General features: G+C 42.1%; 5 protein-coding genes across 5 annotated transcripts; 1 reads left to right on the top strand and 4 right to left on the bottom strand.

The window, feature by feature from the left end:
• Positions 1–12,951: 12,951 nt before the first annotated feature.
• On the bottom strand, positions 12,952–14,709 carry K441DRAFT_239867 (uncharacterized protein). Its single transcript, XM_067640707.1, has 2 exons — positions 14,626–14,709; positions 12,952–14,545 (listed from the first exon to the last, which is right to left on the bottom strand). Exon 2 carries the CDS (start codon positions 14,522–14,524, stop codon positions 13,217–13,219), a length of 1,308 nt encoding a protein of 435 aa, XP_067499892.1. The 5' UTR covers positions 14,525–14,545; positions 14,626–14,709; the 3' UTR covers positions 12,952–13,216.
• Positions 14,710–15,913: 1,204 nt separating this feature from the next.
• Positions 15,914–18,385, bottom strand: K441DRAFT_666036 (prokaryotic type I DNA topoisomerase). Its single transcript, XM_067649598.1, has 7 exons — positions 18,228–18,385; positions 17,972–18,172; positions 17,747–17,925; positions 17,200–17,695; positions 17,013–17,149; positions 16,042–16,961; positions 15,914–15,980 (listed from the first exon to the last, which is right to left on the bottom strand). The coding sequence occupies exons 1-6, from the start codon at positions 18,303–18,305 to the stop codon at positions 16,178–16,180; spliced, it is 1,875 nt and encodes a 624-aa protein (XP_067499890.1). The 5' UTR covers positions 18,306–18,385; the 3' UTR covers positions 15,914–15,980; positions 16,042–16,177.
• K441DRAFT_666037 (uncharacterized protein) lies at positions 15,917–16,274 on the bottom strand. The gene is made up of 3 exons (XM_067649599.1): positions 16,220–16,274; positions 16,042–16,167; positions 15,917–15,980 (listed from the first exon to the last, which is right to left on the bottom strand). The coding sequence occupies exons 2-3, from the start codon at positions 16,165–16,167 to the stop codon at positions 15,945–15,947; spliced, it is 162 nt and encodes a 53-aa protein (XP_067499891.1). The 5' UTR covers positions 16,220–16,274; the 3' UTR covers positions 15,917–15,944.
• Positions 18,386–18,538: 153 nt separating the features above from the next.
• K441DRAFT_689417 (DUF1295-domain-containing protein) lies at positions 18,539–19,816 on the top strand (the record flags this gene model as incomplete). Its single annotated transcript, XM_067652292.1, has 4 exons — positions 18,539–18,919; positions 18,975–19,115; positions 19,172–19,322; positions 19,392–19,816. The coding sequence occupies 4 exons, from the start codon at positions 18,539–18,541 to the stop codon at positions 19,814–19,816; spliced, it is 1,098 nt and encodes a 365-aa protein (XP_067499889.1).
• Positions 19,817–20,025: 209 nt separating this feature from the next.
• K441DRAFT_239819 (RabGAP/TBC) lies at positions 20,026–22,901 on the bottom strand. The gene is made up of 6 exons (XM_067640706.1): positions 22,747–22,901; positions 22,585–22,696; positions 22,372–22,530; positions 21,764–22,293; positions 21,568–21,710; positions 20,026–21,509 (listed from the first exon to the last, which is right to left on the bottom strand). Exons 1-6 carry the CDS (start codon positions 22,767–22,769, stop codon positions 20,236–20,238), a joined length of 2,241 nt encoding a protein of 746 aa, XP_067499888.1. The 5' UTR covers positions 22,770–22,901; the 3' UTR covers positions 20,026–20,235.
• Between the last annotated feature and the right edge of the window lie 2,993 nt (positions 22,902–25,894).

Here is a 25,894-nt window from a genome sequence, read left to right as displayed (position 1 = left end):
CCTATTTAGATAACCATTAAAGGAAGATAAATTAAGATGTCTTTTAATATCCTACTATTAGGACAGGATAAGGCAGTATTAGGAATGCTTTAGTTATAAAAATATAACCTAAGGATTAATTAGATTATAGGTTAAGTTAATATTAGAGATACTTAATAACGTAAAATGCAATAGTAAACTAAGTTAGTATAGTATTAAATTAGAGCAATATATAAAGAGACTAAGTAAGGCTTAAGTTATATACTAAAAAGATACTATAAATATAGTAAGAAACTATAGAGCCTAAAAAGTAAAAAGCTAGCAAATTATATAGTATAGGACTATAAAATAGAGTTAGAACTAGAAATAAGTTTAAGGTTTTTTCTAACCTATAAGCTTACCAAAGAAGAGTTAAAAGCACTTAAAGAGTTTATCTAAGAGAACTTATAAAAGGGATACATTAGGCTATTATAGTTATTAGTAGGTTATCCAGTATTGTTTATACTAAAGAAGAATAGGAAACTTAGGTTATGCATTAACTATAAATAGTTAAATAGCATTACTCGGAAGGATAGATATCCTTTACCCTTAATTAGCGAAATCTAAGATTAAATAGGTAATACGCAAATCTTTATAAAGATAGATCTAAGATAGACGTACCATTAAATTAGAATTAAGGAAGGCGATAAATAAAACGCAGCCTTTAGGTTAAGAGAAGGACTATATAAGCTATTAGTAATATAATTTAGGTTAATAAATATACTAGTAACGTTTTAGAAATAAATTAACAGTGTATTAAGAGAGCACCTTAATAAGTTTGTTATGGTATACCTTAATAATATTATTATCTACTTAATAACTAAGGAAGAATATAGGGAATATGTTAAATAGGTCTTAAAGAGACTATAGGAAGAATATATACTAGTAGTAATTAAGAAATACAAGTTCTTTACTAGGAAGACCAATTTTATTAAATTTATTATTAAACTAGGTTATATTAGTATAGACCTAAAGAAGATTAAAGCTATAGTAAATTAGTAAGAACTAGAGAATGTAATATAGTTAAGGTTATTTTTAGGGTTTTGCAACTACTACAGAAGGCTTATATTATAATAGTTAAAGAATATTAAACTATTTACCAGGCTTATAAAGAAAGAGGAACTATAGGCATAAAGAGATAAGTAAAAGAAGTTATTTAAGGAACTTAAGGAGTTATTTACCTAGGAGCTAATTCTTAAAATCTATTAACTAGGACTAGATACGGTTGTAGAAATAGACGCATTAAACTATATACTAGGAGTATACTTATTATAAAGATATAAGGACGCATAGCATCTAGTATTATACTATAGTAGAAAGATAATACTACTAGAGTTAAACTATAACGTCTATAATAAGGAGTTATTAGGTATAGTTATAGTACTTAAAAAATAGAGAGCATTCTTATAAGGCGTAGAAAAACTATTTATAGTTAAGATAGATTATAAGAACCTAACGGGGTTCCTAATAATAAAAGAACTTAATTAAAGATAAGTTAGATGGGCAGAGATGCTTATAGAATACTATTTTAAGATTTAATATACTAAAAGAACTAAAAATATAAGGGTAGACGCACTTAGTAGAAAAGCTAAACTATAGAATAATAAAAAGCTATTAAAAGTAATACTACGCAGAGATAAGAATAGATAGATTAGATATAACCACCCTAAGCTAGTAGTAACTTAAGAGGATAATAAACTAGAAAGAGTCTATTAGATACTAAAAAGCTTTTAAGTATAGAGGATTCTAAAAGAATAGCTAGAAGATTTATAGATAGATATATACAAAAATTAAAAAGTAAAGTATATCTTAAAGAGTATAGCAGAGCATTTTATAAAAGACTTCTATAAGGGAATAACTTAAGGATATAATAGAGTAATAGGCTTAGTATTAAGGCTATAAGAGGAATATATTATTAATAGAATCTAAAATATTATAAGAAAAGTAATAAAAAAGTATTTAAATTATTAAAGGAATAAACTAATAAGGTATAAGCTATACGGAGGGCTATAACCTATTAAAATACTAGAAAGACTATAGGAGGTTATATTATAGGACTTTATCGTTAAGTTACTAAAGTTAAGAGATCCTATTACTAGATAGGAGTATAACGCGATCTTAGTAATAGTAAATAAGTTAACTAAATAGGGCTACTTTGTAGCATATATAGAAGAAATCTTAGTAGAGAATATCGCTAGAATTTATATTAAAGAAGTGTTTGCAAGATATAGAGCACTAAGTAAAATTATATTAGATAGAGATCCAAGATTTATAGTAGTATTTTAGAAAGTATTCTTAGCGGAGTAAGGAGTTAGAGTAGTAACTTCTACTATATATTATCCGCAGATAGACGGTTAAATAGAAAGATTAAATTAGATGTTAGAATAGTATCTAAAATATTATATTAATTACGCATAGAATAATTAGATATTATTATTACTAATTATATAGTTTATATATAACATAACACCATAAAAAGGAATAGGTATATTACTATTTAAGGTAAATTATAGATATAAGCTAAGAATATTATTATTACTACGGTAAGTAAAGAAAATAAGTAGTATAGCTAAAAAAAGAATAAAGATATTAATAAATCTTTATATAGACCTTATAAAATTAGTAAAAAAGGTATAAGAAAGAATAAAAAGGTACTATAACGCTAAGAGATCTAAGGGATTAGATCTTAAGGAGGGAGATAAAGTATAGCTACTATATAAAAATTTTAAGAGTTAACGACTAAGTAAGAAGTTAAACTACGTTAAACTAAGACCTTTTAAAATTATTTAGAGGATTTTACCAGTTATATTTAAGTTAAACCTACTAGCTAAGATAAAGATCTACCCTATATAGTATATTATAATGCTAGAACTAGTATATAAAAATATTAAACCACTAGTTTATAAAGCAGATACGTATAAAGAATAGGAAGAAGATAAATAGTAAGTTTTAAAGATTATTAGTTATAAGGACATTAACAATAAAATATAGTATAAGGTTAAGTGGATAGGCTATAATAAGACTACCTAGGAGCTACTAGGGAACTTAAAAAATGCTATAAAAAAGGTATAGGAGTATTAGAAGAGATTAGGTTAGGCAGTATTAATAAAAAAAAATTGCTAAAAAACGAATTACCTAAAAGGGACCTAAGAAGAGCAGTTACCGAACTACTTAGATTTATTTCCTTCTTAGTTAGAGAAGAATCCATTTTTTTTTCGCTAAGTTCCTATAAACCTTATTTTATAAGTTTTTACTCGTTAAAACGAACCTTCTTATAAACCTTCTTAAGATAAAGTAACTAAGTAGACGCCGCGATATAAGCATCTAGGGCCTTCTATTCCGCATTATAAGAACATTTTAATTTAGTAAGAGCTTAAGATAACTCGCCATTAAGATAAGTAGTAGTAGATTAAATATAAGACCCTAAGATAAATTAACTAGGGAACTAGATAACTATTAAGAGTAATAAAACGCGTATATTTAGTGTCTATACGAGTAGAGGTTATAAATATTGTTATTAGATAAATGGCGTAGAGTGTATACGGTAGGGGCTGTATGCGTAGCGTAGGTCACCTGACTGCCCACGGCCCGATAGATAGCCCGACCTTTACTACCCCTTTCTTTCTCTTTTAGTAGACGAGGACAGAACACGAATAAAGAACCAGAACTACTATATTGCAATTGCAGTACCCCCCTAGGTGATACCGACACTAATCAGTGATATCACAGATCAGAATCCGGTGTTATTACAAAGAGAGACAACACGCGATCGCTCCTACCAAGGCCCGTCGATCTCGTCGCGTTTACTAAGGAGAACCCTTCCTACCAAGGCCCTAGGAACTTAAAGAACCGACTCCTACTAAGGCTCGTTCGGTTCGCGTCCACCACGCAAATTAATACCCAGTATAACCTCTTTACTGAGCGCCAGTACACCCAGCAGCGTCAGCAGCACCCCCTACCTACGCCACAATCTACACTAGTCAATTATATCCGATATAGGAATCCAACGTCCGGACTAGGGCAACAGGATTACCCTAACCAATAAGACTACCGTAAAAGACATCACTAACTATATTAACTTTAAAATCAATAAGTATACTAAACGTAACTTTAAGGATAAAAGCTTATGGGAATTATACTAAGAGGACTTTAATAATTTTGAGGTACAGACATTTAAGGACGCTTATAGGTCCGCAATTAAGGAACTTAAATAACTACTCCAACGTAATAGAGTATAGGTCTTTAATAAGAAGAGCAAATTAGTACTACAAGCACTGTACGACATCGCTTATAAGAACGACCGTACAGAATAATCAGATAAAGAAATTAAACTATTTATTAACAATAAAGGACCCTTTAATTTATATGCTATAAACTACCGCCTTAAATCACGTTTATTAACTCCCTTAATGTCATCTGTACCCCAGCAAGCTACTCCATCCGCGTAAGCTCCGTCCACACAAGCTCCGCCCGCGCAAGCTCCGTCCACGCAAGCTCTGTCCGCACAAGCTCCGCCCACGCAAGCCCCGTCCGCGCAAGCTCCGTCCGCGCAAGCTCCGCCCATAAACGTCACGGCTCCGCCTATAAACGTCACGGCCCCGCCTACAAATGTTACGGCTCTCTCTACAAACGTCACGGTTCCCTCTACAAACGTCACAGCTCCCTCTATGAATACCCCTATAACACCTCAACCACCTATTATATCTATACCCCAGTAAGCTGCACTAACTGCTACTTAACAGCAGTACTACCCTTAAATACCTGTTGCACTTGTACCCTAGCAACCTGCCTAGTAATAGTATAACTTTTAGCAGCCTACCTAGTAGTAGTAGTACGACCCTAGGCAACCTAGCTAACAGTAGCATACTCTATTGCAATTTACCTAACAATAGCAACTAGACCTAGGAGGAGGAACAACCTTATACAATGCTTAGTTATCAGCCCTTCCACCTACTTTCCCCTATAGTCTATAATAACTTTTATACCTTCTAAAGCCGCTATACCTTTAGTTCTGACTTTAACTACGCTCTGTTACGGGATACCTTAGTAACACCTTATACGCGCCTACCCGTTTCCACCGTAATATCCGTAATATTCACAATATCCGCAATATCCGCAATATCCGTAACGATATCCGCAACGTCTGCAATATCCGTAATACCCGCAATACCTAAAACATCCGCGATTACTGCCCTGAGCACCTGTTAACCTATATACTTCTTTATACTTTCTTACCTTCTTTCCTTTTTATAAATGTCGCCAGTATCTATACGAGTAGAGGTTATAAATATTGTTATTAGATAAATGGCGTAGAGTGTATGCGGTAGGGGCTGTATGCGTAGCGTAGGTCACCTAACTGCCCACGGCCCGATAGATAGCCCGACCTTTACTACCCCTTTCTTTCTCTTTTAGTAGACGAGGATAGAACACGAATAAAGAACCAGAACTACTATATTGCAATTGCAGTACCCCCCCGGGTAATACTGACATTTAGCATTAAAAGTAGAGTAAATATCGCAAGACGAATAAATATTTGCTTTAGTGCACTCTGAGTAAAAGGATAATTATTAAGAAGATGGACTCGCTAATATAATATAAACTAACCCCTTTTTTGCATAATAAGAATATAAAGATGGTATAATTTTACTAAGCAATAATATCGCAGCAATAGTGCGGGCACAACGTTAGGCGTATAAAGAAGAAGAAGCTTTAGGTATAATAAGTAATAATATTAACTAAATTAATTAGACGGATATTATACCTCTAATAAATAACTTAGAGATATTAAGAGTCTTTAAGGACAAAAATAAAAAGGAGGGAGATAGTATTACGGACGCTTTAAGTACAATATTATAACTACTAGGAGAGGAGTTAGAAGTAGCTAGTTAGTTAATTAAGGCACGGTCTAAAATAGAGCCGATAGAACTATATAATAAGGAATAGTAACTAAGGTTATATAATATGCTACGTATTAAATAAGAGGGATAAGAGGAACTTATATACCTTATATATAAGACGTACTTTACGTATAAGGAGGATTTCTTAGGAGTATGGTTATATATTTAAAGGACCACAGTCCCTACCTAGATAGTTCTTCTCTCCTTATAGTAAATCTTAGAATATAATTAGAGTTAATCTATTAGGTAACCACTCCACTAGTTATATTTATATTGTTAACTATTCTATACCTATATACCTAGCCTATTAACAAGTCTACCGTAGTATTTCCTATAAGGCTTTATTATACTATATACAGCTATATAGGGTTAGTTTAATATATAGGCTTATTAATCGCATAGTAAATAACTTAGAGGACTTTAGAATAGATTGGTAATATTATAGTACTATAGCAGAGGCCTTACTTAACGTCTTAATTAGTAGGCGCTCTATATAATAATAGACCTTATCCTCCCCTTTACCTACTACTTAATTTCTGCCCGTAAGAAATGGCCTTTTACCCTTTTATTAAATCCTTATTACTCTACCATATAGTTTAAAAAGTTACTAAAGTTATTTTATAGTTTAGCTTTAAATTAATAAATATATAGCTACTGCTTTAGGTTATAAAAAGAAGCCTTAATTAGATTAAAATTGGGTAAGTAAGGAAGAAGATATTTTAGTTTAATACTAGCAGCATTACAAAGGCGTTAAACTTCCTAGGTTTAAGTAAGCAGCAGCGTTAACGCGCCTATCCTTTATAGTTACTACGTACTTTATTGTAATAGATTAATATATTATCTATTATTAGAACTGATTAAGGCTATAAATAAGGCTATATACGAGTAAGAACCTTATTTTTAATCTACTAAATAAACATTAACCTATTAATAGAGCCTTAGTGTATTAACTAATTAGGTATATAGCCCTGCTAGGTATACACTAGTAATAAGCTCTATTTTTTAAATCTCTTTAATTCTAACATTCCCTTAGTAGGCTTATTAATAGGTACCCACCTATACTTCCTATCTATTGTCTTCTTATTATAAGCTAATTTGTTAATAAAAATAAACTAATTATGCCTATAGCTATAGGTTTAAATAATCCAGTCGTCTCTTAGGCCTAGGTTGCGTTGTTATATAATTATTCTTATAACCTTTCTACTCTATCTCCTTCGCTTTAATTTAGCCGATAGTATACTCCATGCTACTATTATATTNTATTTGTTATATAGAAACTAGAGTATCTCTTTAAAATAGGTGTTTAGACTATATAAGAGGTATTTAAGGAGGCCCTAAGGTACGCGTTAATAAATTAATATTAATAATCCCTAACGTTATATATCTAGAGCCTTATCCATAAGCAGCTGCGGCCTACTATTTGCCTTAATTGGTGGATTAATCTAGCTATATCTCTTTAAATTTACCCTCTAGCGTTAAAGAGTAAGTTAAGAAATGCCGGTCTTAACTTTTATATAGAAATTGTTGTTACCGAGGTTAATTAGAGCTTATGTAATCAATTTCTGTTTAATTAACTAAGTAGGTTTACCCATGGCTTTAAAAATAAGGTAATAATAAGGTGGTGGGTGGTGGCATGCGCGAGTATAGAAAAAGGGTTCAAACAGGTGAGGATTCGGTAAATTTCTGTTTTTGATCATGGTTTCTGACATTTGATCGTCATTTTCCGAAGCGACTGTAATACAGTAACGCGCCCGAACCCCCGTATAAGGTCGCGCAGCGACCGCCCCCGAGTACCCTCGCACACGATTTTGGGCGAAGAGATATATAATTTTAGTTAGATTGGTATCTTATAGGCGGCCACGTAATATTACCTTAAAATTTAAATACCTAAACGCGTTCTATTATCACTATTATATATAGGACACTGCTAGTCGTATACCCCCTAATTACTACACGCACATCCCCTAATTACTGCTTATACACCCCCCCCCCCCAAAAAAAAAACAGGCTTAGATCCTTCCTCCTTAGGTTAGAATACTACGTATCTTTAACTTATCTACACTTAAATCGTGAAAACAACACCACGCGCCTATACCTAAATTAATACCTTATATTTGCCTTACCTTCTTATCTAAAAGCCTATAATTATAGAGCGTTATTACGGTCGCCCTATAAATTGCATTAATAACTCTACCTAGTGGGAGCTCCTAGCATTTAAGCAAAATGCTAGCTGTACTACCCGCACGCGGGCATAAGTGTGGGCGTGCCAGTAAAGGTAATCTATAAATATTAAAATAGAGGTAGTAGCACAAAATCTAGTTCTTACAGCGCTTTATAGAGCACTCTATAGTCAGTTATTAGGTATAGGCGTAAATAAGTCAGGTATATATAATATTTTAACCTAAGGAGGAAGGATCTAAGCCTATTTAGGGGCGGTATATAAGTAATAATTAGGGCCTTTCTATATAAAATTAGAAGCCCCGCGTAAGCTAACACGGGCATAAGAATAGGAGAGGGCTAGAAAATAGATTGTCGAGGCGACGATAAGGTCGAAGGCGCGCTAAGACCCTCTATACTAACCTAGTACTAACCTAGGCCTTCAAAACGCGTCCGAAAAGTAGGGGCCACCCCTTAAGGGGGGGTGATATTTGGACGATATATCGCGGACCTTAGGGGCTCGTGCGTAACCCAAGGTTATGCCAAGATTAACCTGGACCTCTAACACCTTCCTAGAGACATTGCAGAGTCACAGAGCCACAGGTTGGGAAATAGTGGATGATCCTAGTAAACAATAAAACTGCCAGTTTCGCTCATAAATAGGACCATAAGGTATTACTGATAATATTGATTTATGCAGTGCGTAATCTAATTTCAAACGTATTCTGTGTGGTAAGGTATTGATGATAGAATCTAGGCGCTGATCAGTAGAATATTGGAAGCCGTGACATAAAATTAACACACTCCCTTCCACCCTAGTCCTCCTACTTATCCATAAATGTTAGAATCGCGACACGCACCATCATTGATAGGACTCAGCTAAACTTCTTATAAGCCTACAGGTTTCACTTGACATGCAAAATATTACAGCCTGATTTCCAAATTTATATTCTCAACCGAAATCCAAAAGAACATAACTATCCCTAAATTGCAATTTTATCCAGTTGTCTACGAATCTTGTTCACCATTTCCCAGCTCACAAAACATCATGGATCAAACGCAGTATAAAAGAAAGCTAGATGTCGAAGGAATGGAGCGACGCCGGTGAGGTAAGAGCTTATAAAGGCGGCGGCCGTGGAAAGGATAAGGAGAAGTAGAGATCATAAAGGCAGAACCCGGTGTGCACACACTTGTCCGCTTGGGATGTAACGGTTACTTCTGCAGATTTCGTGAGCCACATTTGATGACGAGAGGTATGAGAAACGGGCAGAGAGGACAAACATACTCAGCAATTGCAGGCACCAGCAGCACAGCTACAATCGTCGCCGCATGAACACGTCTCATTTCCGCAGCTAGGCATGATGATATCCTTAGGATCTGAGAGAATTTTTTGTGGTAAAGGAAGTACTTTGTATTTGGATGTTTGTATAAAGGTCTCGTGTAGATTTCTCAGTTCAGAGCTGTCAGAGGATGTAGGGCAGAGCGGGGGCCTTTTAACTTGGTCACTTCAGGACCTCCGCGAAGCGCCGATTTCCCCAATCTGTGTGGTTGGACTAGGGACAAGGACTTGCAGAACGCCGGTGGGCGGCTTGAGACATTCTGGAACAGGGCATCCCGGTATCGGCACCAATTATGTGGAGCTTTGAGCGTCAGCGGATGGAAATGTTGCTGTTAGCTGCACTTATTTGAGCAAGTTTCGTGGGGTCGGTTGCGGAAAGCCGGATTGGGCTAGGTGATACGCGTGTTACACTAAAAAACGCAATGCACTTTTCTTAGAGGTCTCCGGGGTGTTGTAGTGGATTGGGAAGGTATTCAGGTGATGCTTTTTGTGATAGCTCGAAAGTTTAGGGGTTCCTTGCAGACTTACACGAACACTAGAACGGCCACGAGACATCGTTCTTAGAATACCTTTGTTCTGTAGTTGATCTGGATAAATCTACTTAATCTTGATGCGTTGGAACTATGCAATTAGCTCAGCAGCAGGTCCCTGTGTATGTTAATACGAAGATATACCCAGCCAAGTAGTCCTAACCATTGTCTAGAGAACGCGTATGTCCCCAAACCCGTGTAAACCTCCCCCACTGCATTAACTGCGGCCAACTCTTATGTACTCTTTTTGACTCCAATAAAACCTTCTGCTATAGAGGCAGACAGAGGACAGTTTTCCGTGCTTACTACCAATACCACACCCCTTGAGTTTACTGAACTCAGCGAGCTGGGCACCCGATTTTCTTTGGGGATCTTGAAGATACATTATCTCTTAATTCGCACTGGAATGAAAGCAAAGTACGCATTCGGATAAGTCTCACTATTTGTTTGTGAGTACTAAATTAGATTTTGTGAACAATTGAAAGCTACAGAGAGCCAGGCACTGTTGTAGTTGGGTTAAGGATTCTGCAGGGTCTGCGACGGCTTAGAGAGTACGTACACTTGGCCTTCTTCGCCGGAGCTGATGGGATATATTTGTCAGGAGTGGCCCTGCCTGGTTACAGAGAATAACCTAAGGATCCCCCACCACATCAGCGATGCATGTCACATGGAGGGCCAGAAAGTCAAGAACAGCTCTACACAGAAGCCAGAACAGGCTGCGGAGGACTTCGTCAAGTTTTTGGCCTTTATCCATATCATTTGCTAGTTTGGTGCGCGTCTCTACGGTCAAATCCGGTGTGGAGAAGGAAATCCAAAGACTCTAAGGCGGAGTCCTTCGTAACTGGGCTGAACTAAGTCCGCATTTTGGAGTAAGTATCTTATAATGTTTTTGAATCAGCCTGCACCCAACTTAGGGCGGCCTGGAATCGTAAAGATTAAATATTGACAAACGCCACTCGCTGAAGATATTGTGGCTGGGCGATCGCTGGCCATGCCACAATGCCGTGGAATTAACGTACGGATGAAATATAGCTGGAAATTTTATAGGTAGGGGGCTACGGTCTTTATAATAATATCATGATCTAGGCCATATTGTCTTGCGCAATGTGTTAGGTCATCACAGGAAATAACCAGCTGGTCCCGCCTCCTGGTCCAATTAGCTTGTGAACCTCGAAACAATCCAGTCAGGGAATAAACAAAGTTTCCATGAGCCAGCATGTTAAGTCTGAAGCGTCCAGCTTGGAAGAATGTCTGCTTATAATGTATGTACTCGGGTGTAGACTGCAGGCTTTCAAAGTTTCCATGAAGGACAGACTACTGAAAGCGACTTGTAGGAGATGTGAAGGATGAGCTAGACATGAGTAATTCCCTATCCCATGTGGCAGTACTCGTGGATAATTTTACGAGTTCTATTGGGGCTGTGTTGTGGTATGAGGCCATCAGAGAGGTGCTTGACCGATTGTAGTCCAAAGAGTGTCATGATGACATTTGTTTGCTGAACATAGCTAGGCAAAATGCGGCCTAGTTTATATGAAATTCTCATGAGTTATACTTGCAACGATACTTCACCAGAACTTGTTTTGGTTGCTGCCGGCAATATTAATTTATAACTTGTCACTTCCTTGCTGAAGCGTCTAGAAAGTCGTCTATTTTGCGATCGGCTGATATAGCTGTTTGGGTTGATAGAACATGTTCAGCGCAGTTTCCCTAATCACGATCATTGATATCCCCTTAGCACGTTAGCGTCCAACGAGTAAGTAGTCCGTGCGGGAACACCGTTTTCGAAACACGCGTACATATATAGATTCTAGCAATTAAATACCCACCGCAATGCCTTCTAGTCGTGCTAGAATTTTTGTAGAAAGGGTAAGTGCTGGAAACCTCATATTAAGCGACTCAGCTCCAAAGAATAGGCTTATATATCAAAATACTACGGTGTTTAGCCTCCATCAAAAGCTTCATATTCCTAAGTACGGGCATTAAATGCAGCTCAATTGATTCGCTAGATCTTATCGATAACAGTTGGACCTGAATTAACGTGCTAAGGGATAAGCTCTTGCGTCAGCTGAGTAGTTGAGCTTGTTATCCCTGTTGAAAGCAATAAGTTGGTATTTAATGGAATGACCTAACTCTTTTGGATATTTCTATGATGAAGGATGCCGACGTGAGCGCGGTTAAAGCGGGTATTCTTCCAAAGAATGTCGATCTACAATTTCCAGTACGTGAGGGAAGGAATAGCTTGTAGGATGGACAACACGCCAAAGTTATCTATAGCAAGCGTAGGCGAGATTCTTCTGACATCCTATCTGCGACCCGTAAAATCAGAGCTCCTAATAGCTAGTATTAGACGAGGAACGCGTGCTGAAATGGGTGCTTACCTTCAAATACTACCGTAGATCATCAGTAAGTGAGGCCTATGCAGCGTGTCAACACAGCCTCTAATGATGCTAACACCTCAGAGATACGGGTTAACGTGGTATATATGGACAGCGCTCGTCGAGAGAACTGGAAATCGCGTCAAAAATTACGCTAACTATTTCTAGATTGGTAAAGCCGCGGTCGTCAGAGAAAACAAGTCTAGTGAAATGTCCCGATGAACCCTAGAGGCAGTAGAAGCTGGTATCCAGTGACAGTCTTCATACATTGCGAGCATATTCTAATCTCCTCACTGTAATATCGTCTCGGAGCTATGCAGACTCCAAATAAGTGCCCAAGCACCCCTAATTTACCTTGTCCGGAAAACATCGCAGCAATTCCGATTAGAACACAGGTAAAGAATAGTTGAAGAGGGATAGGCTGTCGCCTGATATATGATTGTCTCCTCTTCTCAAATTCTCGCGACGCTAGTAGGCATGATCGCGACCCGCTAATTCCAGAGCAGGGTGTGGTTGTTGTATATACATAAAATGGATTAAGAAGAGCGTACTTTGAATAATAAGAGTTTGTGTAGCTGCCTTGCAACTCGATGCTCTGAGAGCCAGTGAAGAGAAAGAGAGATGAAGTGTAAGACTAGAGAAGGTCGAGTTTGTTGCATGACTTGCGTAATATCCCTGCTAGCTTCATCCGTACGTTGACCAAACGTGATAAATATGTTGTAGGTAAGAGAATTTCCACTGTCGAGTGCTCCTGAGTCAGCGCTTGACGTTCAGTAGCAGGAGCCTTGTCCTCGACCAGATCCAAATATAAAAAAAGGTATCCATTCAGAACTCAGTCCTCCCAAGTGGCTGGAACCCAATCCTAGCCGTCCAAATAACGCCAGTGTCCAGGTAGTGTTGTTACATAGATCCCATCCGAAGCAACGCCTCAACAGCCTCCCGTTCCTGGGAATCTTGACCCATAGCGCCGTAAAACTCCAAAGTAGATGCCGCCGTGTTGCCCACGCCCAAGCGGGGAACAGATGCTAGTGCTGAAGGAAATGTCGTCACCGGGTGTCCGGTACGAGAATGCTGGTAATGTTTCTGTAGTTGCAAAGAGGAGAGCCTCGAACGGTGAGGCACAGATTTCGCGAAGCTTGACCCGCCCGCAGATTTGATGCGTGCGGCCGAAGAGCGCGACATGTAGTTGTAGTTGCGGTGCGTATGTTTACGCCCAAAGGTATCGTTCCCTCGTCGGAGGGCGTCGGGGCCAATGGCAGCCCAGTCCTCTTGGTCTGTAACATCGTCCAGGTCGTCTTCCAGACCGGGAATGTCATCTGCAGCCTCAGAAGAGGAACCGGAGCCGGGCTCGGAACCGTCCAGGGACATTTTGTCCGCTTCGTGCTCCGCCATATTCATGTCCTCCATCTCTTCGTCTCGTGAACTGAGAATCGAGTCTCCTGCCCAGCTGCCAGAATACAGATCCCTCTGATACTGTCCACCCCGAGGTATTTGCAGTCCGCTAACGCTGGACATGGTGTATGAATCTGGTACGCTGGGTGGTGGAGAAATCCCAGAATGTCCTATCCCGTGTTCCACCATAGGGACTGAGCCCTGATATACCGTCCGTCCCTCTCGAGGCGGCTGTCCTCTCATCCGCGCGTCCCATCGGCCCCACCCTACTTTCTCAAACTCGACCTCTCCGCAGGTGCCTCCACCTCCGCGGCTTTCTAATGCACCCACTACTAGTCTCCTGGCTTTCGTGGGAGGAATCCTGGAAAATCCAGGGACTGACTGAGCCAAGTGGTTCAGCACATGGCGGATAGCCATGGGGCCATGCGCTAAAAGGATATCTGGGAGATGATGCTTTGCGAGCATAGCCGGCGTTATAGCGCCTGCGGCTTCCAAACCAGAGAGGGCGGCACGAGAAAGGGCCGTTGGTTGGTCCTGTGCGGCAGCGTGCTCAACGGCGTCTTGGAGGTCGATGTCTGAATCCACCTGAGCAGGCGGAGGTTGGGTAGAAACAGAGAGGTGTTCGGAGTGAGGTTTGTGTGGTGGGAGAGTTGGAGATATAGAGTTTGGAGGAGTAGGAAGCATGNTCGGATGGTGTTTGGAGGTGTCGGCAGCATGGAGTCCGCCTTCGCGTGGCTTGGGAATATCCACGGAGGCGGACTTGGCCGCAAAGGCCATGGCGATGGTGGAGACAGGTTTGCTTGCGGTACTAGCCATGTTGAAAGTGTGGAGGAGATTCTTTGCAGATCACCAAATGAGTCAGGGAGGCTTCTTAGTGGACAGGGATGCGATGGGTTGGTTCCACGCAGAAAACTTACGGAGAGTGTATAGCGGCTTGCAAGAAGTGAATGGAAGCAGGCGACGGAGCAGCAGCACGCAAACGGGCGAAAAGCAAGCTGCAGTTAAGTAGCTTGCCCGGTGATGATGCAGCAACTCGGTGACCGTAGTAGGGACCGGGTTGGCGATAGGAGTAGCAGCGACGCGATGGCTGACACGTTGAAGTTTGAATGCGAGCGGCGAGCTGTAGTTCAGGATCGAACGACGTACGGTATTGCGATGGAAGGCGTATATCTTTGCTGGTTGTTGTTGCGGTTGATAAGTACTGGGCGTTGGCAGAAGGGCAGGTCGGGCTGTTCGCGACGGACCGGAGGCTGCTTGTCATTGGCCAACGTAAGACAGAGACGCCGGCAGCAGCCAAGAACAAGGAAACCTCTTGCGCATATGACCAGGACGGGCGACAGCCACTCAACAGGGCCACTCAGCAGGGCCACTCATCAGCTGCGCCTTTTTCACGATGTGTACGGGTGGCCGCCATTGCTTTTCTCAGCCTGCCGGCCCGTCTGCCGCACCCCTCCCTGAAGGATGAAAGAATGGCAGGACAGAATGACATGAGCATCAGCAAAAGTATCAGCAGAAGCAACTGGCATTTTGCAGCTCTTCTGATCAAATCGGCCCATATTCGTAGTGAGTGTTGCGCACACCAACGCCATCCCGTCCCTAATCCCGTCCCCAATCCCGTCCCCGCACTCTCCCATATTCTCCCGAAGCGCCCCCATCACCATATCGTACCCATTGAGTGAGAGCGCTGCGTCGGTGGAGATAGCAAGCAGCAGTATCCACTCCGTAGACACCCGTCCAGCGCAGGTGGAGCGCAGATGGAGCGCAGATGAGAGCATAGAGCCGTGGGAGCTTGTGCCTATCAGCCGAGCATTCCACCCCCTTCCACAATGTTAGCCGCACTACCGCACTACCGCAATCCTCCCCATCCCATCTATTTGCTCGCTCTCTCTCCCCTCGCGCCCTCACCCCAATTCTCGACCCACAGCAATACAGTCACGCGGCATGCATCGCATATTCTCCTGCTTCGCTGCCCAGCTGCCCCCGTCTCGCCGATCTCGCTCCAGTGAAAGAGGGGCACTGGGGCAGCAGCGGCGACGCCAGAGAAAGGAATGCCAGACGGCAGAAAAGCAAAAGCGAAAGACGTCGCCCCGCAAACACACGTGGTGCGCGACTGCAGGACATCTCCCGCCGCTTCACGGCCGGCTCCACTCTTCTTAAGCCAAACATCGCCCAAGCAAAGGCCTAGTGGGATAATGGTCGCTAACTGCGCCCCCGGATGCGTCGACTTGAAAATCCCTCAGCCATTCGCTTCCAGTATGTATTTTCTGATGGCCTATAGACGAGTCAATTCTACCAGTCGCTTTCACAACCCACTCTCATTGGTCCAAACTTACAGCTTTGAGAACGTTGATCTGCTGCGTAGTTCGCACAAAAACTTCTCTGTACTTCTCCAGGTTTTGATGCACCACATCATTTCGAGTCGTTGTGCCAGCGCAAATTGCTTTCATTTGGAGTTCCATCTGTTCATTGTCAGCACATGTCAGCCGGAGCAAATCTCTCAGCTTCAATTACCTCTTTGCGGAGGAATGGCTTGCTGAGGCTCGTCTCAAACCCCACATTGTCGTATCCTTCAATGAGCGCAACCCCGAGAGTAGTAGGAATGAATTCTTGCACCCCACCATTTCCATTTCCACCCCGCCCAGAGCTTGAATTTCCACCTCCTCGCCCTCCCCCACCCCCTCGTCCCCTCCCTCTCCCGCCCCTGGCTCCTCTGGTTCCAGTAGATGTGGCCTGCGTATTGCTATCACCCCACCCACCGCCTCTAGGACGGGCCATGACATAGGTCCGCTCTTTGATTTTAGCAATGTGCTCAGCCATCGTTGCATCCGTACCAATGCCATTCGCGTCCATCAATGAGATTAACTCCGGTTCGGTCAAGTATCCTGGAGCAACAGTCGTCCCATCGGACATATTAACTTCTGTAGGGATGAATGTCTCGCCGACAGAGAATTGTGGGAGCTGTTGGCTACTATCCCACCTATCGTACGGGTAGACATCTAGATAATTGCGAGCTAAAACGATTAGCCCATGAGCACAGAATATCTCGCCGCCATAGGAGATCCCTATGTCCGTTGCTTCGCCCTTTGCATCTTCGGAACAACAAGCGAGAAAGCGGCGGACGACAAATTCGTAAACACGGCGTTCTTCGCCGTTGAGTTGGGCCCCAACCGCATAGTTAACAGGATGGATTGGTGGATGGGCTTGGTCGTTATGTTGGCCGTTTCTGGGTTGTTTAAAGCCACCATTCATCAGGCTGAATCATCTCAGCATATTCTCTAAGGATATTAGATAAACTTGTACGTACCCTTGGGCAAATGGACCCCATGCTCCGTCTTGCTGCTGTTTCTCAACGAGCTTTTTGAGATCCATACCTTTATCGAATTGGTCGGTCTCTGTGCGCGGATAGCTAATCCATCCCTTCGTATATAAGTCTTCTGCAATCTTCGCCCAGTCAGCCCATGCCGGCACTTGAATGCCCATGTTTTACCTACTTTCATTACACGTTGACTATCCATCCAAAGAAGTAGACTACCCATTCTCTGCAATTCGACAGTGGTTAGAGGCAGAGGCTTCCATTTACTTGTTGGCCGCTTCTGCATCTTGATAACCTTTGCAGTCTTGGCCATTAGACACCTTTCGAATAAAATTGTGACTGCCATTCGGTCGAACAAATGGCCTCGATTCCAGTTAAAGTTAACATTGATGTTCTCCTTCTGATGTGTCACCCCGATGTACCAGAAAGTTTCTGGGACGAAGTTCTTGACACGGAAATAGCGGTCAACAACAAAGCCGAGAGTTGGAAATTGGCATGAGCCGTAGCTGATTACTTTCAGCTCCTGAACGCTATCGATCATCGGCTTAAGGGCTAATGTTTGCATCCGCGTAAAGGCTGCTCCGAGCCGAAGGTCTAATTCGATGCGTGCTGCCACAGCGTTTGCCTGCTTTTCGTCAAGAGGAATAGGATTCTTTGCAGCAGTGATAACATGACTAGAGAATTTCAGCATTGGAGGGTAACCTTAGAGCGGTGGAAGTACTAACGCTCGTTCGATGTTGCTAAACCTCGCTCTTCTAACCTCAAGTCGGGGGTTGATCTTCAAAGCGATATCCCGAATCTCCGTGCCAATGTGCTCACCTTCGCGGTCACAGTCGGTCCAAATGAAGAGAACCTGGGCAGAGCGAGCTTGTTCCTCGATGTTTGTAGCAATTATTTTCTTGTCCTGGTGCCCGTTAGCATCTGCGGGTAATTCGGTTGTGAGCACACACATTTTCAACATAATTTACTATGGGAGCGTCGAACAACTGCGATGGATTACATGAATTCCAGTTCCGATATCTTTGATCAAACTCGGTGCTTTTGATGTGCCCTGCGACGCTAGTAAAAACGACATTGCTAGCTCCCCACGTCCGCCCGAAATTGTAGTCAAAGACGTAATTCTTAAGCCAGGGAATACCGCGTACGTCTTGCTGTGTGACTCAAGTCAGCCCGAAATCTATAGTCTTACCTTTGGGGATACCTTACTGCTCGAGCAGCGGCCAAATGATTAGCCACAGCTTTGGCGATGGACGGTTTCTCTGCGACACACAGAATCTTCCCCATGCCGTGTCTAGACTGTCTGCTTCAAGCCATAGACATGAGTTTGAGTACCGGGGGTGATCAACGGGGATTTCACATATAACGACGCGTCGAGGTGCAAAAGATTCGCGTCGTTGGTTGGTGGGTCGAGCCGAAAATCAACGCATGGTGACTTCATCCAACCCTTTGGCCTGAGCGTCTAGCGTTGTCGTCACCTTCAGTGCTAAATTACCCAATCTTTCCTATCTCCAACCACCATGCTCCTCCCACCGTTAGACGTGACTCTGCCTGCAATCAAGACGCTTACCGATTGCGCCGACTTCTCCACTACTGTTTCGCCGTATTTTCATCAACTGCGGGCACTGCCGCAGCAAATAGTCCATCATTCAACCGACATTGAAGGCCTCAAGGCGCTTTACGTCTCCACGAACCCCCTCATCACCGCGCTCGCCTTTGCCCTCTTTCTATTTCCAATTGTTCTCGTTCTTTCAGAGATAAACAAAAATTACTCGCAAGTAGACCGACTGTGGAGCATACTTCCGGCAGTTTATAATGGCCATTACGCATTATGGGCACATATGGTGGGGTTGCCTACTAAGAGACTAGATCATATAATGGCAGTGTCATTTGTCTGGAGTGTACGAGAGCCTTAATGATTAGGGGAAAAATCATAGAAGTTAACAATTCGAATAGCTTCGCCTAACTTTCAACTATTGGCGGAAGGGAGGATACTCCATTGGATCAGAGGACTACAGATGGGAAGTCATAAAGAAAAATATTGGTCCGGCGCTGATGTTCGTCCTTAACGTGACCTTCATATCCCTAGCTCAAAGTGTAAGTTACCAACCGGCTGACCGTTATAGCCAAGGCTAATCAAACCCTTTTTCTAGCTCCTCCTCTTCGCCATAACTACGCCCACCTACATCCTACTCCTTACCTCTCGCATCAGTGGTGAAGGTATGAATTCTACCGACACGATGTTCTCGCGCGTCTTAATGGCCCTTATACTCATCGAGTTCTTCGCCGACCAGCAGCAGTGGAGTAAGCTCATACCTCTACCTCGTTTCAATGTTGTTCTTACCGCCTGTATACTGATTTAGCGGATTTTAGACTTCCAACAAGCTAAGAAAGAATACAACAGCACCGCTAAACCGCCGCCCAAATACTCACGTGAAGAACTCGACCGCGGGTTCATCACTTCTGGACTTTGGGCCTGGTCACGCCACCCAAACTTTGCTGCCGAGCAAGCCATTTGGGTCTGCTTGTACCAGTGGTGCTGCTTTGAGACATTCGTTTACATGAACTGGACCTTTGCGGGTGCGATGGGATATCTGTTGCTGTTTCAGGCCAGCACTTGGTTCACAGAGTTAATTTCTGCGGACAAGTATCCCGAATATAAAGATTATCAGTCTAGGGTGGGAAAGTTCTTACCAAAGCTTTGGTCAGCGGGCGTGGACGCTGAGAATAATGAGAAAAGAAAAACGACTGCTACAAGGCCCGGTGAAAAGATGAAGGCTCAACGAAAGAAGAAGTAAGAGGAAGCCGCAGTGGATGTGGAGAGTTTTCCGCGTGGAATCCGCGCTATATCGGTGATCGGGTTTTATGTAATAAGCGGTATTTCAGCGTATATGATTTTTGACTATCCAAACAGTCAGTTTTCCTACGTACGTAGAAATGCGGATGTACAGTATGCGGATTTATAGAAAATGTTTCGGTTCCTTATATTCATCTCGCAGTAACTAGCATTCCTCTATCAAACGGTATCCTATCCGTAGGTTGGCCATTTACAGAGGCCTCGTGGCACTTTCCCACATGATCCGTTATGTATTTTCAGCAGTCTAGTAGAAACCGAGGCCTTATAATTAAAATGTTAACTTTGGCTACATTAGATAATCTATCAAATTCCTCTTATAAAAACCTCTAGGAACTTTCAATCAAGATCCACATTCAATATCTAAGCAACGGCACTCTTCCCGAGTGGTCCTAAATCGATTACTTCCTCTTCCACATTCTTTTCGGCTTTCGTAGCCTTAGATTTTAACCGGCCGTCTCTCGCCGAGCTGCCTTCATCGTCTTCTTCCCCAAATAGATATCCCTTACCCCCAAGAGCATCCCGTCCTCGTGCCTGCCTTCGTTTCTCGTCTGATGGGAATGCCGTGTGCACCGAGGCCGACGCAAAGGCTGAAGTACGCTCGTCCTGGCCTAACATCCAGGAGAAGGAAGACTGAGCTAATGGAGGGCGAGCGCGTGAAGGGGAGGCTGATGGATTTGACGGACTTGGAGCGACAACGGGGGGTACAGAGGAGAGATTTGTCACTACGCTTTCACGATCGGCTGAAGGTGAGGGAATTTCCGTCCCTTGCACGACTTTGTTTAGAGATGATATATTTGAACCCGACTTCAGACCTGTAGGCGTCTCTGCCTTCGGATAGTCGGTGCCTAGTGCTGGATTGGTTGTGGCCTTCATAGATGGCGGCGCGCTAGACGTGCGTTCGGGTGGGGGTAATGCCGCTGTTGGCTTTTTCCCCGCCATAGTTTCCTCCATTGGTAAAGGGATGGTGAAGTCCTCCAAGTATACTTGAACGAACTGTACCTTCGCGATCGCAATGCTCAGAGCCTCCATAGACTCTCTATCCGTCTCCTCTTGGTCGCTTCGCTCCTTGTGGCAATCCCAGAGCTCTGACAGTGCACTTTCCAGCATTTTGGCCAGGCTCTTGTTACGTGCCTCAAGAGCAGATATTCTTCGAAGGACATCCGATGTTGCGGGTGTTGATTTCCCAGCCGGAACAACTCGCGCCGGCTTTCTATACTCTCTCCCTCCGGACCTTGGGGTACTTGGCCCAGACTGTAGTGCCTGGACATTTTTCCTGACTTCTCCTACGGCGTCTCGGACAGCTCTAGCTACACCCCACTTCTCCCCACGACTATACACTCCTCGTGCAGCATCCTGGATCATAGTCTCTAGATTGCTAGACTGGGATATGAGAGTCTTCGGCGAGCTGAAAGATGAGTAGGTGCGGTTCGAGAGAGGTGATGAACCACGATTTTGAGTAGAATTGACAACGGGTGGAGGCTTCTTCCCATACTTTGTGATGATATCGCTGCCAACGTCCGGCGTAAGGCTCTGTTTTAAAAGTAGAGCGTCATGCACAAAAGTGTGTGGGGGCTCTGGCGGTTCCGGGTATCTAAGGAGAAGAGTAAAAGCGGTGTTCGTGTCCGCTTCCATGACTTGAAGAGAGATAGATATTAGTGTCTCAAAGAATATTCTAGTCTAAATAGGACTCACGTTGCCATCGAATACGGAGGAGCATTGCGACGCAGATAAGGTCAACTAATTCGAGCGAAGGGTCCTCTGCGAAAATTATGTCCCACATAGTCAAAACCTCATCGAACGGGAACTCTCTACCAAATAGTAGTCGAATCCATCGCCTGCAGTTTATTAGCAATATTACCTTATGCCAAGATGGCATATCAAGACTTACATGAGGAATATCTGGGGCACGATATCTATCTTAATTAAATGGCTAGAAAGGCCAGGATCGGCTTTAGGGAGATACTCTTCAAAGATCCGTCTGCTTCGTACTAGCATCGGAGATTCATTCTGGGAAGAAGCCGGCTGTGAAGGACTATGGCCCCCCTCTGCAGGAGCGTAATAGAACTTCGCATTCTGCATGACAAGGCCGAACAACGTAAAGGTGTCGTGTTCGATAAAGCGGCTATCGAACATGTCTTGGATTAATTCGCCTGGCGTAGCAATGTTCCTTTCCATTTGTACGCTTCTATTTTCTATTGCGTCCCTCTCCACAACCCAAAGGATAGGTGCCAAAACCTCATGCATTCCCTGTCGGTAGCCAATATCCGGGTTCAGCTTACAAAAGATGAAGAGTATGTCAATCATCATGTTTTGTGTTGACGGCTGGCGAAAATACATATTGTCCGGCATGCATCTTTCGACATCTTGGAAAATCTCGGCTCGCAAGGTTTCGTCTTTGCGGAGGGCAACCCAGGGGGACTTTCAAGTCTTTAGTGCATGTCAGACAGATTGGCTCGGTTCTGCGGTCTCCTTGTAGGACCCTTGTGGGAACGGTACCTCTTCACTCTCACTCAGCGGATCAACGGCAGATTCCATCTCATCTGGATGCTCGATTGCCCGGAGGAAATGGGATCGTAGGGAGTCGTATGCTGCTCTCGAGTCCGTGAGAGCGTTTGGCCATGCTGAACGATCAAGTGTATTAAACAGGAAGAAGATCTAGTTATCATTACGCTTAGCCATGGCCATTCAAAGTGGATGGAACACTGCTACCTTCCAGCAGACTGATCGTGCAGTCGATGTGATGCGAGGTTCTTCCTTGGAACATACTATGCTCTTCAACTGGTCGAGCGAAGCTATCTGGTCAAGCAGCGGCCAGCATGTCCTACCTTCAATCAGTTAATGGTCGATATGGAGCGTAACCGAGAAGACTACCTTGCTTCATCTAGGGTTCTCATAGTGATTACAAGTCGGGGGAGCTTCTGCTAAGGCGCTCAAAATGATGTAGAGAGGACTTTACTTCGGGATTGTCTCGGAGTTTGTAGAAGGCAGTCACGAGGCAGTCACGAGGCGATCTCGGGCAAAGCGTTAATGTATGACGGTTTGGCACTTCAAAACGCATAGACAAAATTTTGGTGCAAAACCTGCAAACCGTCATAACCCTATCACCTACGTTATACAATTTATCTCATAGATCAGACCCTTCGTGGATCGTTGGTGCACGGGCGTACTGCTCCTTATTAACCAATGAATCTTCCACGAGTCTGAGAGCTTTATGGTCCTAGCTTTAGGGGTAACTAAAGGTTTCAAAATCTTAAGTTACTACCAAATTTTATATACTTTTTAAGTCTAATTACCCTTAAAATACTATCAGGTAGGAGCTCTTTAGCTTCTTTATTTACTTCTTAGATATCTACGTTATAGCTATCCCTTGCACTGATGACTGCCAATAATAAGTGGCCCGTGCGAGAAATTATAGGTGCTCTATATCACGCCCGCGCACGTTTAAGGGTCGTTCGGTTGCACCTCCATATTGTCACGGAACTAGAGCTCAAATCTGAATATGAGGGTGTTGTTCGGTAGATCTGACGCCGTTTGAATATGGAGCACCTCCCTATCGGTAAGCGCGTCAAATTTGCAAGCTATACCATATACAGTAGTTATAGTGAGGTTCTTGGCACCGTTTCATTACGTAGCTTCGAGCTCCCGTTACATATTCCATTTCAGTCTGGAGCTCTCGCATACGCGCCCAAGTACGGAGGCAGCGGTCAAAAGTGAAGGACCCCCCCCCCTGCGCCACCAATAAGCTACCAAAACGCCACATTACCAGCTCTTGGCGTTCTAAATTAGGAAGGAGGCTGGAGTAGAAGATGGATTTTGGCTCTCTATAACGAGAAGTGTAGATAGATAACATTATATAGACACCTATTGGGGTGTTAATATATACAATATATACAGTTACTGCTTCCGCCTACCACCCCGTTACTATAGCCTCTTTAATGACTTAGCTTGCTGCTGCTATAGCTCCTCAGACTTAATAAATGTCTTATTGAGGACCTTATTTGGAAGGTAACGTCGTGGATTTCGTTGTGACGCTTAAGGTAGATCTTAAGGTAGATCTTAAGGTAGTTCTTAAGGTGGATCTTAAGGTAGTTCTTAAGGTGGATCTTAAGGCGTTTCTTAAGCTTCTTATATAGCGAAAACAGTAGCTAGAGTAGCTCTAGCAGCGCTTTTCACTGTCTTCTTTAGAGCACGCTTTCTTGGGTTAGCCTTTACCTTTACCTTTAGCTATAGGTTCTCCTTATCCTTATCTAATATATATTACGGACGCTTTAAGTACGATGTTACAACTACTTGGAGAAGAGACGAAAGAAGCTAGTTGGTTAATTTAGGCACGGTCCAGGATAGAGCCGGTAGAACCATATGACGAGGAATGGTAACCGAGGTTATATAACATGCTACGTATTAAACGAGAGGAACGAGAGGAACTCACGTACCTTATATATAAGACGTATATTATATATAAGAAGGATTTTATAGGAGTACGGTTGTGTATTTAAGGACCCTTAGTCCCTACCTAGATAGTTCCTTCCTTATAGTAATTCTTAGAATATAATTAAAGTTAATCTGTTAGGCAACCACTCCACTAGTTATTATTACGTTGTTAACTTTTATACTTATATTTCCTATACACCTAGCCTAATAATAGGACCTACCGTAGTTCTTACTATAAGGTTCCGTTACATAATTACTACCTAATTACGGTATTAATATAAGAAGTTAAATAATATGCCACTAAAAGCAGCCACTATAACGCTATTAACGGCAGCAACTATATTGAGGTTAGGTAACGACACTAGTATAGCAGATACTAACTTATAGCAATCTATAACGGTTAAATAGCTATAAGAGATAGTTAACTAGTTAACAGAAAATAATATAACGTTGGAAAATAGGATTAACGGGATAGGCGTAGTAAAGGTTAAGTTACTATTAATTAAAAGGTACTTAGGAGAAAGATTAAAGCTTAAAGGATTCCTTATATAAATATACTTTAAGGTAGCGTAAGAGGGAGCTAAGCTGGCAATACCTATGGATTAAATAGCTTACGTAGGATTGTTCTTAACAGGAAGAGCACTTAAGTGGTTTAAGCCTTACCTAATAGAAATCTAGGTAAATAGAATAATAATAACGAACTAAGAGGTACGGTTTATATTCTTAAGCTAGAACGGATTTATAAAGTAACTTATATAAATATTTAGAGACCTAGAGGCAGTAACCACGATAAAAAGAAAACTCTAAAATATTACGCAATAAACCTTAGCAATTAAGTATATAATATAGTTCCAGACGTTAGCAATATAAGTTAAGTAGAATAATAGGGCGCTTATAGCATAGTATAAATAGGGACTTAAGGCTAAAGTCTAGGATATAATTATCTTAATAGAAGATGTGGATACCCTAAAGGAACTAATAGATTAAGCGATAAAGATTAATAATAGGATCTACCAAAGGGAACAGGCCAAGAAGGGTTAGGATAGAGTTCTATAGTTATATAAGGCGTAAAGTACGCAACAACTAAAGCTAAGTTAAAAACTATGGTATAGCGTAAAGCTAATAGACCTAAGTGGTACCAGAGAAGCCTATAAGAGATAGAGTAAGAAACTATAGAAACTTAGGGGATAAGAACTAAGTAATTAAAGGTCTAAGGAGTAAAGGCTAAACCAAGGATCTTAATAGCAGAAGACGTTTAGGCAGACTTTATAGCAAAAGCAATAGTTTAAAGAAGGAGCTTATATAAATTACGGAAAATAGGGTTATTTTATAAGGGATTATAAAGATAGTTAGAGATACTATATAATAAAGGAAACTAGACCAATGGTAGACAATATATATATATAGAGGGATAATAATATACTACGAGGAACAAAAGAATATTTAATTAAAAGTTTTGCGTTTTGTTATAATAACGCATACCAAATTTATAAAGATGTTAAGTATAGCGTAAGCTACTAGCTATAAAAGCTAGCACCTATAAGATATAGAGGAACCAATAAACCAGTTCGCAGATCGGATATTAAGG

Source organism: Cenococcum geophilum (assembly GCF_001692895.1).
Source record: "Cenococcum geophilum 1.58 unplaced genomic scaffold K441scaffold_47, whole genome shotgun sequence".
NCBI lineage: Eukaryota > Fungi > Ascomycota > Dothideomycetes > Gloniales > Gloniaceae > Cenococcum > Cenococcum geophilum.
The sequence above is the reverse complement of the archived record's forward strand: the minus strand, read 5'-3'. Positions and strand labels throughout refer to the sequence as shown.